This window comes from Pseudorca crassidens, chromosome 2, assembly GCF_039906515.1.
Source record: "Pseudorca crassidens isolate mPseCra1 chromosome 2, mPseCra1.hap1, whole genome shotgun sequence".
Classification (NCBI taxonomy): Eukaryota; Metazoa; Chordata; class Mammalia; order Artiodactyla; family Delphinidae; genus Pseudorca; species Pseudorca crassidens.
This window is the reverse complement of record NC_090297.1, coordinates 19297042-19312902: the sequence shown is the minus strand read 5'-3', so window position 1 is coordinate 19312902 and position 15861 is coordinate 19297042. Positions and strand designations below refer to the sequence as shown.

The window sequence follows — 15861 nt, the reverse complement described above, 5'->3', positions numbered from 1 at the left end:
GGGGGGAGCGGTGGAGAGTGCAGGGCGGGGACCCACAGTGGGAGGGGGACAGGGGAGGCCTCCTGAAGAGGTGACATTTGAGCAGAGGCCTGAAGGAGGTGAGCAGACAGCCACTGGGGCTGCTGGGGGCGGGAGACGACGTGGGCAGGAAAAGTGACCCTGAGCCTGCAACTTTAGGACTGTGGCCGTCCTGAAGTTGCCACAGTTCTGTCCTCAGCTCCAGGTGGGATTGGAGGGATGCCCAGCTTGAGGAGAGGCAACTGCTCCTGGCCCCTGGCTCCCAGGACCCCACACCCCCAGGGGGAGTGCACCCAGCAGGAGGGAAGGGGTTAACCTTGGACCTCCCCGGTTCCCCTAATCAACTCCAGGCCACTGGAAGCCCCAGTTGTGCCCCTGGGAGAGCCGCTGGCCCCCCACCCGCCTGGTTCCTTGCCTAGCCACCGACTGGCTTTCATCTGCTCACAGGGGGCCAATTCACGGCAGACCACCTGGGGCTCAGCCCCCACCTACGACTCTGCTCGGCTGTTAGGAACCAGGGGTAAATCTCCTGACAGGCCGCAGAGCGGGCCTTGGGCCCGGGTGCCCCACCCCACGGCTGGACAGACAGTGGCTGCTGTGTATGGGATGTGGCCGCACCAGGGCCAGGCCGGGCAGCCGAGGAGGTGGCCAAGTGGCTTCCGATGGGAGAAGGGCCCCATGGCTGGAGCCCACATTGTTGCCTGCAGACCACGCTGCTCCTGGGGCCCCGCCCAGCTCTGTTTCTCCCTGCTCCCTGCTCCCGTTGGCCTCCTGCCCCCCTCACCCCACCGCGGCAGGACACTGAGCTGGCCTCCTGCCAGTCGGGCCTCACTGCCAAGGAACCCAGCTCTGCTCTCTTGGAGGTCTTGGGAAGTCAAGACCTTAGCAGCTGAGCTCCATGCAACACGCTGACCAGTCCAGGTTTGACCTTGACCATGTGCCTCCACTTTCCCATCTGTAAAATGGTTGTGATGATAGCGGCCTCTCGGAGGATCGTGGCCCTTGTAGACGACACGCGTGGCCTGCCTGGCACAGTGCTTGGCACGTCGTAGATGTCTGCTCAAGCGATTGCCACTCTCATCACAGGGGCTTGTGTCAGGCCAGTGTGAAGGCAAGGGCGTGGCCCTGATGGCCCCTGGATTTCCCCCTGAAGCACCAGGTACCTGGCAGGTGTGGGGACCCGGTGCTGAGAGATGCCGGGTGAGTCACCCACCTGGCTGGGCCCCAGCGTTCCTCCCCCAACTTTTATCCTTCTCACACACCTGCGAGGCTGGGCCCTCCCACTGTCCAGATCCATTGAGGAGGGGTTGTAAACCCAGAGTGCCTTCCTTGAGCGCCACGGCCAGGTGGGCTGTTTAATTCTCCCGGCCTGTCCCCAGACTCAGGAGTTAGAGTGTGAGCTCCACTTCACAGGTGACACAGCTGTGGCCCAGTGGGTAAGAGCTGCCTGGGACAGGCCTGGGCTGCTGGGTCCTGGAGGGTCATAAGTGAGGATCGGAGCAGGTGCCGTCCCACGGGCTGTCAGTGAGTTGAGCCCAGGCGCCGCAGGCGGACAGGCAGCCCAAGCGAGGTCCAGAGGGCCAAGGTGGGGCCGTCCCCAGGCAGTCCCCCTCCTCTGCACAAAGTGCTCTGCCTTGAAACACTTGGGGCCTGTCCTCTAGCTCATCCTCAACTCAGGGGTTAGACACTATGATAACCACTTGACAGCTGTGGAAACTGAGGCCCAGAGGAGCAGAGGGACTTGGTGGGTTAGAGCAGGGTGTGATTAGAGGGTTGGACGCTCAGCGCTGAGCTTCCGAGCAGGGCACGGCTCCTGGTGGAGTCCACTGAGACCCTCTCATCTTCTTCTTTCCAGGCCTGTAATCCTGCACCTGCTCTGGGCCCTGGGCCCGGGCTGGGTCCTAACACCCATTGTTTGGAGCCCCTGACTTTCCAAACCCAGGCTCCTTTCCTACAAGATGGGCTCCGGGAAGACAAGGTGGCCAGGTGCCTCTATGTGACCTCGAGCATGTCCCTGGCCTTCACTGAGCCTCAGTTTTCTCACCTGTGAACTAGGGACAGTGGTAGACCCCCTCATGGGGATAATGCAGGTGAAACAAGGCAGAGCGTGTCAACCGCTTAGACAGTGGAGTGGAGGAAGCACTGAGTAAGTGTCGGCCACTGTTTTTCTTTCCGTTCCTGCTAGCTACTGCTCTTAGCCTGCAAGGTGCTGGGAGAAGGGGGCTTCCTGGAAGAGGCAGAGAATAAATACTAGAGAAACCCTGGGAGCAGCAGCAGCAGGAGGCGGTGATGGGGGTGCCCGTGGGGGGCTCATCCTGGCCAGTGGCTGAGTCTTGCAGTCTTAAGTCAGGGACTTTCAAAGCTAGAGGGGCCTCAGTGAGCAGTGTGTGCAGATGGGAAACTGAGTCCCAGCATGAAAGGGCTGGGCCCCTGGTGACCTAGTGAGCTGGGCCAGGGCTCCCCACCCAGCTCTCACTGTGGGCAGCCGAATGAAAGAGGTCTATTCTGAAGGCACATCTTCTTTCCTCAGGCACAGGGAGTTCCGTTCTGCTCCCAGTGTGAAGGCCCAGGCCCCGTGGCTCTGAGACTCTGTGGCGCCCTGGCCACGTGGAGTCATCTCAGCTCCCCCTTGCCCCTCCTGGGCCGTGGCTCCAGCATTCCACAGCAACAAGGAAGCAGTTCCCCAAGTGCTGTTAAAACTCCTCCTCCAGGAAGTCTGTCCTGCGTGAAGGCAGAGCAGCATGTGGTGGGAGCGTGGGCTCTGGGACCACATTACCCGATTTATATCCCAGACCAACCGCTTAGTGTAGGGCTCATCTTGAAGCCTCAGTGGCCCCATCTGTACAATGGGACCAAAAGGGAAGTGTCAGGAGAAAGAGCACTGGACTTGGAGTCGGGGTCTGGGTGCCGACGCCAGCTCCGTTGTCCTGGCTTTGTGTCCCGGACAGGACTTAGCCTCCTGGCCTCCGTGTCCTGGTCTCTATGTGGGGATGATGATCCTGCGTCCCTTGGCACAGGCTGGGGTAGAAGTGACCGTGCAGATGGTGGGGCCCCAGGTGGGTGGAGAGCGTCCGGTCACCTTATTTGGCCAGCACCACGACCTGCGAGGGCACCACGATGCAGACACCGTGGCTCGGGGTGGGTGGGGGAAAGGAGTGAGGCCACCAGGCGGCAGAGCCCATCCTCAGACCCAGGCTGGCTGCGAACCCCTCCCTCCTTCCACTGGCCCAGAGGAGTATCTCTAGACACATAGTGCACAGTGTGACTCAGAAACGGGACTTTATTAGCCAGTGGCGATAACGAGGCCTGAGGTTTTGCACCAGCTTTCGTGTAACCCCACTGGCTCACTTCAAGCTTGTGGTTGACTAAGACACCCAGATCCTCTGCACCTGAGCTGCTGTCAGGTCAGTCTGCGGTCTCCAGATCTATCCAGCCGGCTTCCTGCCTGTTGAGATTGTTCCGACTTCATTCATGCCCCAGCTCATCCACATTGCCTTGCCATTTTCAGTGGCCTCGGCAGCCAGGGCAACAGCATTTCCTCCAAGGCCGATCAGGACTGAGGCCAGGCCGTCCGGCACTTCCCTAGAGACCACGTCCTGAGGGGTATCCATGAGCCAGTCCTCGATGGCTAAGGTTAGACAACCAACCAGCAAATGAAATCCCAAGCTTGGAGGATGCAAACCGGCAGCCCCTGAACAGGACATGTTCTACACAGTGGTCGAGTTATTTTGTTGTTGTTTTCAGTATTTGAATTGCCAACACATAAAATACGGGAGGCTTCACATAAAAGCAGGTTTATGGCTTCAGGTAAACTGGAAGCTCTGGCAACACTGGGTCCACCCCCACCAGGGCACCAGTCAGCTGGACTGGATGGCAACGGCCCCTTCTACGAGGCCCACCCTCTCCAGTCTGCCCCAGGCCCTACGCATCCCATGTGCCTCATTTATGCGACTTGCCCAGCCCCCATAGTCATCTAACCTGGTGGCCCCAGCTCCAGCCAAACTACCCCCAGCCCACGTTTTTCCTGTTGCCAAGGGTCCTGGGAGGCGCAGTGGGGGGCCCGGCTGGGAGCCAGGTGGTCTCATTTTGGCAGCTGGATGTCCCATGGGCTCAGGCCTGGGGCCTCCTCGGAGGGGAAATTGGGTCCCTGGTTCTTGGTGACTTGCTGAGCCCATTGAGGCTCCTGGGACAACCTGTTCCATTTCTAAGGGCTCTCACATGCCTGTTTGAGCTTGTGACAGTGGTGTGTAGCAAGACTAGGGGCCTGTGTGTACCAGAATGCATTGCATCCCCCTTTTGAAAATCAGAAGTCAGGCCCATTCTGAAGTCCCCACCTCTGTCCCCTCACTCCCAGTGGCAGTGAAGAGTCATCTCACACCTTCCAGGCCCCTAGGACACCATTTTCCAAGCCTCAGCAAGCCTGGTGAGGAGTTTTGTTTTACTTCCCGCTACCTCTCTCTCCTTCTTCTTTCTCTGTCAATCTAGAAGGTTCCTCGTGTCACTGAAGACCCCAGGACTCAGGCAAGCCTTCCCCTCTCCCTTAGCCCCTCCCCACACTTCTTTTCCAAGGATCCCAAGTCTAAGACATCCTCCCTCTTTCCTCGCTGTGTGACCTCGGGCAAGCCTCTTCACCTCTCTGAACTGCAGTTCCCTTGTCTGTAAAAAGAGGACCAGGCCCACCTGTCTGCCTGGCCTCCTCCCTCAGGGTCAGGTGGAGCCCAACGGGCCAACCTCGGCTGACAGGCTGATCAGGAGAGCCCAGGAATGTCCGGTCCTCTCAGTGAGGAGTCTGTTATAACACAGGGTCTGCCCTGGAGAAATCCCCCGACACAAGGAGGTGTGTGAACAGAGATATTCCTGGGAGTCCTGCATGCAGGGGGATCATTTGGAAGTGAGCTAAGTGTCCATCTGAGAGGAACGGCTGAGGGGACTGCGGCCTCCAGGGGATGTGACGAGCAGGAACGAGGGACACCCACAGGCTTAGTGAGGCCGTCCCGCCCCCACCTGTTGCCCCTCACTGTGCCCCGGGGTGGGCTCCCGAGGTTTTGCGGGAGCTCTGTTGTTTCTCTGGGGCTGGGTTACTCTCTCCAGCTATCAGATGAGGAAACTGAGGTGGCCCCCCAGGTGTGCTACTGAAAGAGCAAGTTAGAGAATGATACAGCCAGGCTGAGACCATTCAAGAAAGTTCTGTGAGAAACTTGCTCTGTGTTTTGCATGCACGTGAAACCAAAAAACGGCTGGAAAGAAAGACCTCCAAATTGATCACGTGGGGATTTCTGGGCAGGGATTTAGGGTGGGTCAGAGGGGCCATTAGCCTTACCTGTAATGCTTTTATTTTTGTAGCTATTCATACTTTGCTTGTGAAATGTAAAATGAGTAATTGAAAAAGTGGTGTGTTTGTGTGTGTGTGTGTGTGTGTGTGTGTGAGAGAGAGAGAGAGAGAGAGAGAGAGAGAGGTGGTGGTCCCTGCAAGCCTGATGTCATTCGAGAAGCCTTGAGGGTGGCCTCGGCTGGCTGCTTAAAGGCAGGGGCATGGCCATCTTGACGAGGCTGGGGTCCTTCCTGTGTGGGCCGTGGCAGAGGGATACTGGGAAATGCTGGCGGTTTCTCCAAGTGTGATGCCCAAGCCAGGTGCCCTGGTCCCCTGTTCCCAGCTTCGGGACAGAGATGGGAGTCTAGCCCCTCACACAGCGCCCCACTCCACTTCCCAGCATCGTGGTGAATTTCCCCTCCTGTCTGAGACCCAGAGGGGAGAAGCATGTGCTGGGGGTCCCAGGGTAGCTCTGGGCTGGAGGAGCCAGCATTCCCATTCCGGGGCCATCTCCCATTCCTCTTGCAGATGTGAATGGCAGGCAGGATGGATGCTGGGGGGCAGACAGTGGCAGCATGCCTGGGTTCTCTCCCTGCCTCCCATGGGAGCCTGCTTAAGCCCCTTTCCCGTGCCTGTTGCCTCAGATTCCCCTTCTGCCAAAAAGCGTAACGTACAGGTGTAGGTCGCAGGCTTTGATTTGAACGCTGAGTTCAAATCTTGACTCCACAACTTACTGGCTCTGTGGCCTGGAACCTCTTTGAGCCTCACCTGTGGCATAAGAAGGTACGAGTGAGATGATGGCAGCCCCAGGGCAGCATGTACTGACCATTCTCTGTTCAGAAGAGACATCGGTAGTGGCCTTTGGGTTCTCCCTACAGAGGCCTAAGGGTAGACCTCAGGGAGAACTTCCCAGCAGAGCAAGGCATTTCTGCCTCCTGAGACTCACGGGGACCAGCTTCTCACGGGCTCTCATGCTCTGCAGGGCATCGACAGAAGCTGGAGGACCAGACCAAGGCGTTCCCCGACCGCTTCGGGGAGCTGGAGCGCCTGCGCATGCGGGTGACGCCGAGCGCGCCCAGCCCCCGAGGCTCGCTCAGCACCGCCGGCCCCTTCAGCAGCCAGGCCCAGACCCCCATCCAAGGTACGTCGCAGGGAGGGGGGCTGCGGTGGGAGAAGGGGACGGCGGCCTGGAAGCGGTCTCTCTGCTCCGGACCCAAAGCTCATCCCAGGGTCGCCGGCTGCACCACCCTGGTGTTTGGTATAAAGGAACGCGGCCTGCTCTGAGGGCCTGCTCTGCCCGGTCCTGGGCTCAGCCCTTCCTTCCTTCATTCAGCAAACATTTACTGTCACTCACCCTGTGCCGTCGTGGTGCCTGGCCCCAGGGATGAATAGACAGGCACAGTCCCTGCCCTCCACGGGCTCCCTGTGCCCGGCGGGAAATGGGTATTAGTCCCCCAGTGCACCCGTTACAGTTGGGCAGGCCTCGCCCCAGGAGCCTGAGACAGACACGTGTCTGTCAAGGACGTCACAGCCCCCCAGGCCTCAGCTTTCTCATCTGAAAGCGGGGTGGTGGTGGATGCCTCTGCCTGGGCCTCGGGCGACATTCAGATGACGTTACTGCACTCAAACTTTGTAAACTGTGAAGTGAATTTGTCCCTGGAGAGAGACAGAGCATCTCCGGAGAAAGGTCCCCGCCTGGCCCAGAGACTCTTCCCAAACAGGAAGGAGGAGGGAGGCCTGTGGGCGGAGGCCCAGGATGGAGTCTTTACCCCTTGGCCAGATGGACACGGCAGGCACGTGTGAGCCTGTCTCGGGCAGGCCGTCCGGGTGTACAGGGCCTGGCACATAGCACGTGCTCGGTAGGTGGTCAGATGGTGAACATCTACGCTGCTGTCCAGGTTCTCCTGGCCGGTGGGTTGGGGTGCCGGAGGCTGAGTGCGCAGCTGACCCTCAGGCCAGGCAGGGGTGGAGAGTGCTCGGCAGCAGTGCTGGACGTGGCCGGGAGGGCTGGCTGCGGCCGTCATGCACCGTGGGTGTCTGTTCTTTCTTGGTCCTCCAGGTCCTGGTTAGAACCCATTTGGCAGATGAGTGAATTGAGGCTTAAGAGGTAAAGGGCCACTCTTGGGTCACACAGCGCATCAATGACCAGGTTCAAAGTGTCCACAGCACCTGCCCCCAGGAACTTCCTGTACTTCTGAGGGCACAAGAGAGGGAGTCCCTGCTGGGTCTCTCCATTAAGGGAGGCCCTGCCCCCAGCCCTGGCCATGTGTGCCAGGCACAATGCCATGGCAGGGGGACTTGATGCAGCCCCGTGGTGTGAAGAGACAGTACCTCCCTTCTGGCCTGGGAAGCTGGGCCTTGGCCCTGCTGAGCCCCCGAGGTGGGGAGAGGCCCCAGGTCCAGGCTCTTAGCCACGGGCTGTCGAGTTTGAAACACTCAGCAACTCTTGAGCCAGGGGGGCTGCAGGGTAGAGGGGTCTGAGCTCAAGAGGCAGTAAGATGTCCTCTGGGCTCATGCCCACCCCTGCCCAGAAGCTGTCCACGCTCCCCTTCCTGGCAGGCCAGCCTTTGCGCAGGTACAGTGGTCTAACACTCCAGGCCTTTCCCTGACATGGGCAGAGCTGGGGCCCAGCCGGGGGGCCCTGGAACCCAGCAGGTGGGGGCTAACAGTGGCGTCCTGTCCAGAAGCTCCCGTGGAAGGAGAACCCACCTCTCTTTCCATTTGTGTGGACATAGCTTGGGAATCAGCACCTGCTGGAGCCTGAGGCAGGCCTACCCACCCTCCGTCCAGCCCCAGAGGGCCAGGCCTAGCCCAGCAGCAGGCAGAGCCCCTGCCTCCCCCGAGGCTGGGAGGAGAGGAGGTCGGGCCTGTGTGGGATAGTGGCTGACCCAGTCCTTCCCCTTCTGCTGTATCCTGAGGCAGGGTGCTCGCTAGCCATCCACAGCATTGGACTTCAGGCAGCCTCTGTGGCCCTTCACACCAGCCAGGCCTCCCCGTCCTCAGGCCTGTCCCCTTTGGAGTGAGAGGAAGGGCTTTTGACAACCAAGACCAAGGAAGGAACGTGAACTTTGCAGTCAGGTGGACCTGGCTAGGAATTCGGGCTCTGCCAGGCACTGGCTGTGTGATCTTAGGCAAGTCGCTTCACCTCTCTGAGCCTCAGTTTTCTCATCTGTAAAGTGGGAAGAAGGAGGTATCTGTCACAGGGGTGTTGGCAGGTCCAGGCTTGGGGAGTCCCTCTCACTGGCCCTCCCCTTCTGGTGGGACAAGCCTCTACTTTCAGACTCCATCCTGGGGGTCCCCCTCAGGATACCCCACCACCACTTCTCTTGGTTCCTGTTAATAGCTTTGACCCCCCAGCTTTGGTGACTGGCAAGCAGTGCCGAGGCCCCAACCCCTCCGTACCCCAGCCCCCAGCCCCCTGGCTGTGACCGCCCACAATGGGGGCTTCTCACAGCTCAAAGGCCTCATTCAGCCACCACACAGCAGCTGGGGCAATTTGGAGAAGAAAATAAACATTTCCTTCCAGTGTTGGGATTGGCTGCTCGACAGAGGCCTGGCCAGCTCGGGTTTCTTGGGGCTACTGGGCTGGAGGGGGCGGGGCTGGGGGCAGGAGCTGAGGGGGTGCTGAGGGCAGACACTCCCCCCACCTGGGGAGGGAGGCAGGAGAGGACGGTGAGAGGGCCGGGCAGGCCTGCCCGCAGCCCACATGACCCCCGAGGGCCCACCTGGCACGGAGGCCCAGGCTACAGCCCTGCCATCGCATCCTGGGCTCCCTGTTTGGGCTCCCTCCTGTCAGGCGGCAGCGCTCGCTCCCCTGGGCTCAGGGCAAGTGTTAGCCTCATGCTTGGCTGTGCTCGGGGTGCCAGGCGCTGCCAACAAGGCTCCTCCCCTGGGGTTCAGAGATGAGGGCAGGAGCCAGGCTCCTCCGACCCCCTAGGCCTCAGGGCAGCACTGACCAGCCAAGGGATCTGTTAGGGAGGGTCCAGATGGGCCAGAAGGCCCCCGTCTCCCGGCCCCTAGCCCCCACATCTCCCCACCTGGAGCCCGGAGCCTCATCCCGTATCATCCACATCCGGGACCAGAGCCTGCTGCTGAGGAAACACCCCCCGAGCTGAGCTGGGAAGACCCCAAAGTCCAGAGAAGTTACAAGTCTTATCTGAGGTCGCACAGCACCTCAAGCAGATCTGGGGAATGAGGCCTGAGGGCACCTGCAGCTCAGCCACGCCTCAGGCACGGCAGGCGGTGCACACCTGGAGCTGGCCAGGGGCAGAGGCTGGCCTCCTCCTCAGCCCTCTCTGGCCCCTAGTCTTTGGTGGACAGAGGGCTTGGGAACAGACAGACTTTAGACTGCTGCTGGGGGCTCATCCACCTCCCCACTGCTGCCCAGAGTCACCCCTTGGCCAGGGTACAAGGAAGGCCCAGGGTCAGGGGCTCAGCTTTGCAGGGCCCTGAATGAGCCGGTTCTCCTGAGTGCCCAGAACAGGAGGTGTCACAGCTGCAGTGGCAGCAGAAACCCTCATCAGGCCCCTGCTGTGTGCCCAGTGTAGGCACTTTACATGTATTAACTAATTTAATCCCTAGGAACTGTTATTGTCTCCATTTTTCATGTGGGACAACTTGATGCACAGAGAGGTTTAGTGACTTGCCCAAAGACACACAGCTAGTAAGTGTCAGAACTAAGATAAGTATCCAACCTCAGAGACCACACAGTTGTGCTGCCTCAAAGATGGGACAGTTACCCTTCAGGCACGTGTCAGAACTCAGGACTGAGAGCCCTAGGATTCTGTGTAGGTCCAATGTGCTGTGTGACACTTAGGCAAGTGCCTCACCCTCTCTGAGTCTCAGTCTTCCTACCAAGGGGTTTAGACTCAATCCTGAACCCCTTTGAGTGTTGAGGTTTGGGGGGGGTCTGTGATTACAAAAGTACGGGGCAGAGGCTGGGATGCTTTTGTCTTGGAGCAAACCCCTGGGGGAGCCAGGGTGAGGCCTGGGCTGGACACTGGGTCTCTCTGTGACAAGGGCAGGGTCCAGGCCACCAAGCCCCTCTGGCTGCCATCTGTCTCGCTTTGCTGTGGAGGCGGGTGAGGGTGGCATCTGATCCTTGTCTGGCCACCAGTCAGCTCCAGCCTGCAGGGCAGCCCTGGAGACACAGGCCCAGGCTGAGGCCAGGGTGGGGGGGGGTGGGGGATGGACAGAGCTGCCGTGGACCCAGCTGCCACAGCACAGGCGGAAGCTCCTGTAACCTAACTGAGCCCCACCTGGGCAGGAGAGGTGCAGGCGCACACGCACGTACACCCCAGCGGGAGCAGAAAGCAGAGGCCTCGTGATGAGTTCCAGTCCTTTCTGTGCAGCATCAGGAGAAGCCACCTTTCTCTCTCTGCCTGGTTCCTCGTCTGCGAGAGCAGGGCCTGACTCCCAATCTCACGGGACCGTTGGAGACCCTCTTTACCGAGAGCGAGAGAGGGAGGGGAACCTGCCAGGCCAGGCTGTTGGGCGGCCTGTGCTGGCCCCGCCCTTGGCTCCCCATGCACCCACAGCCCAGCGGGGAGCCCACCTGCCCCCTCGACAGGCCTCTGCATGGCTAGGCTGGGAAGAGGATGCCGGGAGGAGAGAAAAGCCCTCCCCCTCCTCTGCCTGCCCCGGCAGAGCCCGGGGCCACCCACAGCCCAGACCCCTGCTCGCACCTGCTTCCCAGGTGGGACCAGATTGGGAATCAGCAGGCTCCAGCCCCCGAGCAGCTCAGGGCGGTGGGAGCAGAGCCACATGTAGCACCAGGGATCCCCCTAGATGGGCCTGTAAACCAGAGCCCGAGGTCATTCTTGAAGAAAGGCCGCCAGAGTGGTGTCGGGCAGTGACTGACCATCCTCCTTGCTGTCCCCAGGCACCTCCGACCTGAACCCTTTCTCCGACCCCCGCCAGTTTGACCGCTCCTTCGCAGCGCTGCCGACCCTCCCGGAGAGCCGCTTCCCCGACCCCCGGATGCATTACCCAGGGGCCATGTCGGCCGCCTTCCCCTACAGCGCCACACCCTCGGGCACGAGCATCGGCAGCCTCAGCGTGGCCAGCATGCCGGCCACCAGCCGCTTCCACCACACCTACCTCCCACCGCCCTACCCGGGGGCCCCGCAGAACCAGAGCGGGCCCTTCCAGGCCAGCCCTTCCCCCTACCACCTCTACTACGGCGCGTCCTCCGGCTCCTACCAGTTCTCCATGGTGGCCGGCAGCAGCAGCGCTGGCGACCGCTCGCCCACCCGCATGTTGGCCTCCTGCCCCAGCAGCGCCGCCTCTGTCGCCACCGGCAACCTCATGAACCCCAGCCTGGGTGGCCAGAGCGACGGCGTGGAGGCCGATGGCAGCCACAGCAACTCGCCTACCGCGCTGAGCACGCCCGGCCGCATGGACGAGGCCGTGTGGCGGCCCTACTGACCGCCCGGGTCCAAGTGGACTGCTCCCACTGGTGGCGGGGACCCCAAGAACCTTCCAGACAAGTGGCGGGCCCAGCTCCAAGGCTCAGGGCACTCATGGAACTTAACGCTTCACGGCAGCTGTGGGCCCAGGGTCCGTGGTCCTGGGGCCCAGAGCTGGTAGCTGGCTCTGAGAGCATCTGGTCCAGCCACGTCTTTGTACAGAGGGGTCGGGACCTCCCCCAGGACCCCACCCCCAGCCCAGATCCTACTCATCTCATCCCACGTCCCCTTGGGAGAAGTAGCCTCCTCCTGCCACCTCCCCTGGAATGACCTGGCTGTCCCCAGCTATGCCCACTGCTGTCACGGGGCCCAGGCCTCCTGGGACAGAGACCATCTCTGTTCCAGAGCGAGGTGGCATTTGCCCACACGGTTTGGCCTCTTATCCTCGGGACCCTAGAAAGACCTCCCCACCCTTGCCTTCCTCAGAGACCCCGCACCCTGTGGGCCCAGCCCTCCCTCTGCATTTACACAAGTTGAGTCACAACTGGAAGGTTCCCCAGCCCTGAGAGGGGCTCACTTATGGTTTGGATGGGGAAGGAACCCCTCCAGAGGCCCCAGGGAATCGCTAGCAGAGATGGAATGAGGATACCCCCAGGCCCGCCCCTCAGCTCTGTTTCCCTACAACTCCTGGCAGCTAAGGGCCCCGACCCCATCCCAGCCGTCCATGGGTCCCAGGCCCCAGAGCAGACTGGCCTGCGGCAGCAGGCCCCTAAAACCAGGAAAGACACCTGCGGACAGGTCTTCCATGCACTTTACCAGTCCAAGGCATTTGCCCTCTGTTCTCTCAGTGGGGGCTGGGAAGGGTCCCTTTCCCCCTAGGCTGGTCTCAAAATTGCCATTTTTGGAGAGAGCACCAGGACCAGACAGGTCCTACCAGAAAGCCTTGGGGTAAGGGGTCATGGGGTCAGATGTCAGCATCCCTGGCCCATCTAGGTCCAGCCAAGCTGTGCACAGCCAAGCTGTGCCCCGGACCCGCAGCCTCGTGGGAAGGCCCAGCCTAACCTTCCAGTCTCTGACACACAGCTCCCCGTCTTTAACCAGTCTGCTTCCAAAGCAGTCTTGAACAAAACACCAGTTTTTAAAGCTGATTTTAGAGAAAGAAGCTTGTCAAACATTTTCAGACACACGATCTCTTACAGAAAAAGCCGCCATGATAGTGAACGGTACCCCTCTGAGAGTGTGGAATTGTTAGGATCCCAAAACCTCCTCAAGGGGCCACAGTCCTTCAGCAGCATCCCACCAGCCTGCACCAAAGGCCAACCTGGTGCAGAACAAAGGGATCTCAAGTCTGTGGCTCTCTGGCATTTGTCCGAGAGGACGTGTGGGTGTCCCGGTAGAGGTGGGAGGATGTGGGGGAGTACGGTGGCTGCATGATGGCAGAACACAAGAGCTGGGAAGGGCTTGGCAGCCTCAGCTCAGCCCCTGCTCTGCTCACAGGGGAAGTATTACAGTTTACAAATGGGAAAGCAGGCCTTGCCCAAGGGTTTAAGCATGTCCGAGTATTTTTCGTTCTAGAAAGGCATAAAAAACCCATGTCTGAATTTTTTAGTTCTCGAAAGGCGTAAGTGGAAAAGGACAAAACTCTTATAAGCATTGGGCAGCATGTGGCTTTTAGCCATCGTTTCAGCCCCATCCTCTGTGGATGTGGAAATCTCCCCTACAAAATGCTCCTTAGCGGTTGTCTCTGTAATAGCACGTGACCTGTCTGCCACCGCACCTGTGACAACCGCCAGATAGGCACATGGGATGCACGCTCAGACAGGTTAGGAGCTACAGCTTCTCTTGTCCTGCCCTCACTGGAAAAAGCAGTCCCCTGCTTTTATCTCTTCAAAATAGCTGCTGGGGGTATCCTGCTGACTCCCTTCAGCCGGGGGAGGGGCGGGGGGCTATCTCCACCCCTTCTCAGGAAGCAGCTACAAATCCATTGCCCTCGTGTCTCCTCCTCTCCTATTCTCTTTGGTTGTAGACTGGCCCCAGGCCCCAGTGGGAGGCACCCTTGGGTTCCCAGTGCCCAGCACTTTGTAGCCCCTCCCCAGATTACTCCCCCTTCCTGACATCCAAGCCCCGGTGGGGGCAGGGACAGGAAATAAATCGACCCCCTCCCCGAAACTCCCTGACTCAAAGTGATGGCAGCCGTGCTGAGTTTTTTAAGGCCCACAGTGGGTACAGACAGCTTGGGCTGGTAAAGATGGGTCCTTATTTACAAGGCTGCTTTGAAGTTGTACTAGGCAAACACACTGACTTAGAAAGCACAAGGAAATGAAGGGGTTTGGGCACCATGTTACTGTAAGCCTCTTGGTGGTGGGTACGGATACGTTGTGACATATTGTCATGCTGAGGAGTTAATACCTGCTATACTCATATCTTCCGTAAAACCGACCCAGGGCTGGGAAGAAGGTGGGGAGGGATGGAAACTGCTTTGCACTATAATTTGCTTGGTGTGTTTGTTTTTAATGCACAACTTCCATGTACAGTAAACTGTCTTCTATACTATTTAACAGTAAAATGGAATTTTGGCTGATTTGTTACAATAATATAACTCTGAGATGTGTTGAAGGATCTCAGTGCCAGACTTCTAGAGCTGTATGCATGGGGGTGGGAGAGGATGGGAGTCCTCCCGCCATGGCCGGGGAGGAATGGGGCCGGGCCTGGGGACAGGAGCAGGACTGACCGCACTGCTTTGAAGATTCCCCAGCGCCTTGGCCTCCCTGCATCCGGCTCCATCCGGAAGGGCTGCAGAGACCACCCTGGGTAAGTACAGCTGGCGAGGGCTCTCCCATGTGTGGCTGGAACCCCAGAGGAATATCAGGTCTTCAAGGTGCCACCGTCCCTTCTCCCTTCGCAGGCGGCCCATGACTTTTCACAAGTCAACAGAATAGGCGGAACACCTGTTCCAGCTCATCCCCCAGGCTCTGAGTTGGGACATAGGCAGGTGGACCGTGAAGCAGCCTTGGTGAGAGCCCATCTCTGGGAACTGTTCGCTGCCATGCTGATAAATTAGCAGCAGTCAGCACTGCAAAGCAATCAGCCACGTCAGCTCCCCCATTTTGCAGATGAGGCGACTAAGGTGCAAAGAGGGGGTGTCACCTGGCCCCACAGCTCCGCGGAGGAGTTTGTGGCTGATGGTGAGGGCGACGGGTGTGAGGGTGTGGGCCCCTGGCTTGACAGCCTCCCCAAGCCTGCCAGCACGGAGGCTTGGCCCACCGTGCCTGTCCAGCTGGGGCTTGGGGACGGGAAATTTCATAAAACACCTTAGTTTTGAGTGAAAATACTTCAAAAGCTAATCCCAAGACTTTGCCCTGTTCAGTTAGGTTGGTCTGCCTGAAACCCAACACCCAACAGGAAGTTCCCCTTTCCCCGGCCTAAACCCTGATCCCCGCCCCTCTGCGCTGAAGCACGGCTTCTGCCCCAGGGCCAGCAGAGTCTTCTCTAGGCAGGATCCCGGCCAGAGCTGCAGAACTGCTCTGTGGGTGTGCTCTGAGTGCTGTCGCCCGGATGAGCAAGATGGTCCTGAAGCAGCATCTATAAGTCAACACTCTGCTTCCGTAATGTGTGTTTATTTGGGGGCCCTTTGTAGAGAATGATGGAGGTTATGAGGGAGCACGGTTCAAGCCCCTCCCCGCTGGCCACACTTTGGTGCCACAGCTGATACAAGAGGAGGTGTGGCCTCCAGAGCCCCTGACTCAAAGCTCCATCACCTTAACCCTAGCAAGCACAGACCAGCACACCCAGGTTCCCAAAGGGAAACTGAGGCCCAGAGAAGTCCAGGACTTGCCTGAGGTCACACAGGCTGCTGGGGGAAGAGCTGCAGTAACCATATCAGCCTGCAGGTGGCAGCAGGTGGGGAGAGTGAACATGCCCCTCCAGAGAAGGGGGAAAAGGGACTTGCCTAAGTTATGGCCAGAATTCAGGTTAGGTGTTGGAAAGAACTTCCTAACCTCAGGGGGTTCATCCCAGAAGGGCCTGGAAAATATCTTGATGTGGAGGAAGGGTTTTCTTTCCTTCTTTAGCTATGTGCCTGTGGGAAGTCCCTGGCCCTCTCTGAGCCTCCCTTTTTATTCAGAT

General features: G+C 59.4%; 1 protein-coding gene across 1 annotated transcript in view; it reads left to right on the top strand.

The window, feature by feature from the left end:
- The window catches only part of RUNX3 (RUNX family transcription factor 3), a 29094-nt gene extending 14836 nt beyond the window's left edge, over positions 1-14258 (top strand). The window contains exons 4-5 of the mRNA XM_067724566.1: positions 6312-6470; positions 11211-14258. Of these exons, the coding sequence (XP_067580667.1) occupies positions 6312-6470; positions 11211-11755 (704 nt within the window). The 3' untranslated portion in view covers positions 11756-14258. The remainder of the gene's footprint in view (positions 1-6311; positions 6471-11210) is intronic.
- Positions 14259-15861: the final 1603 nt, after the last annotated feature.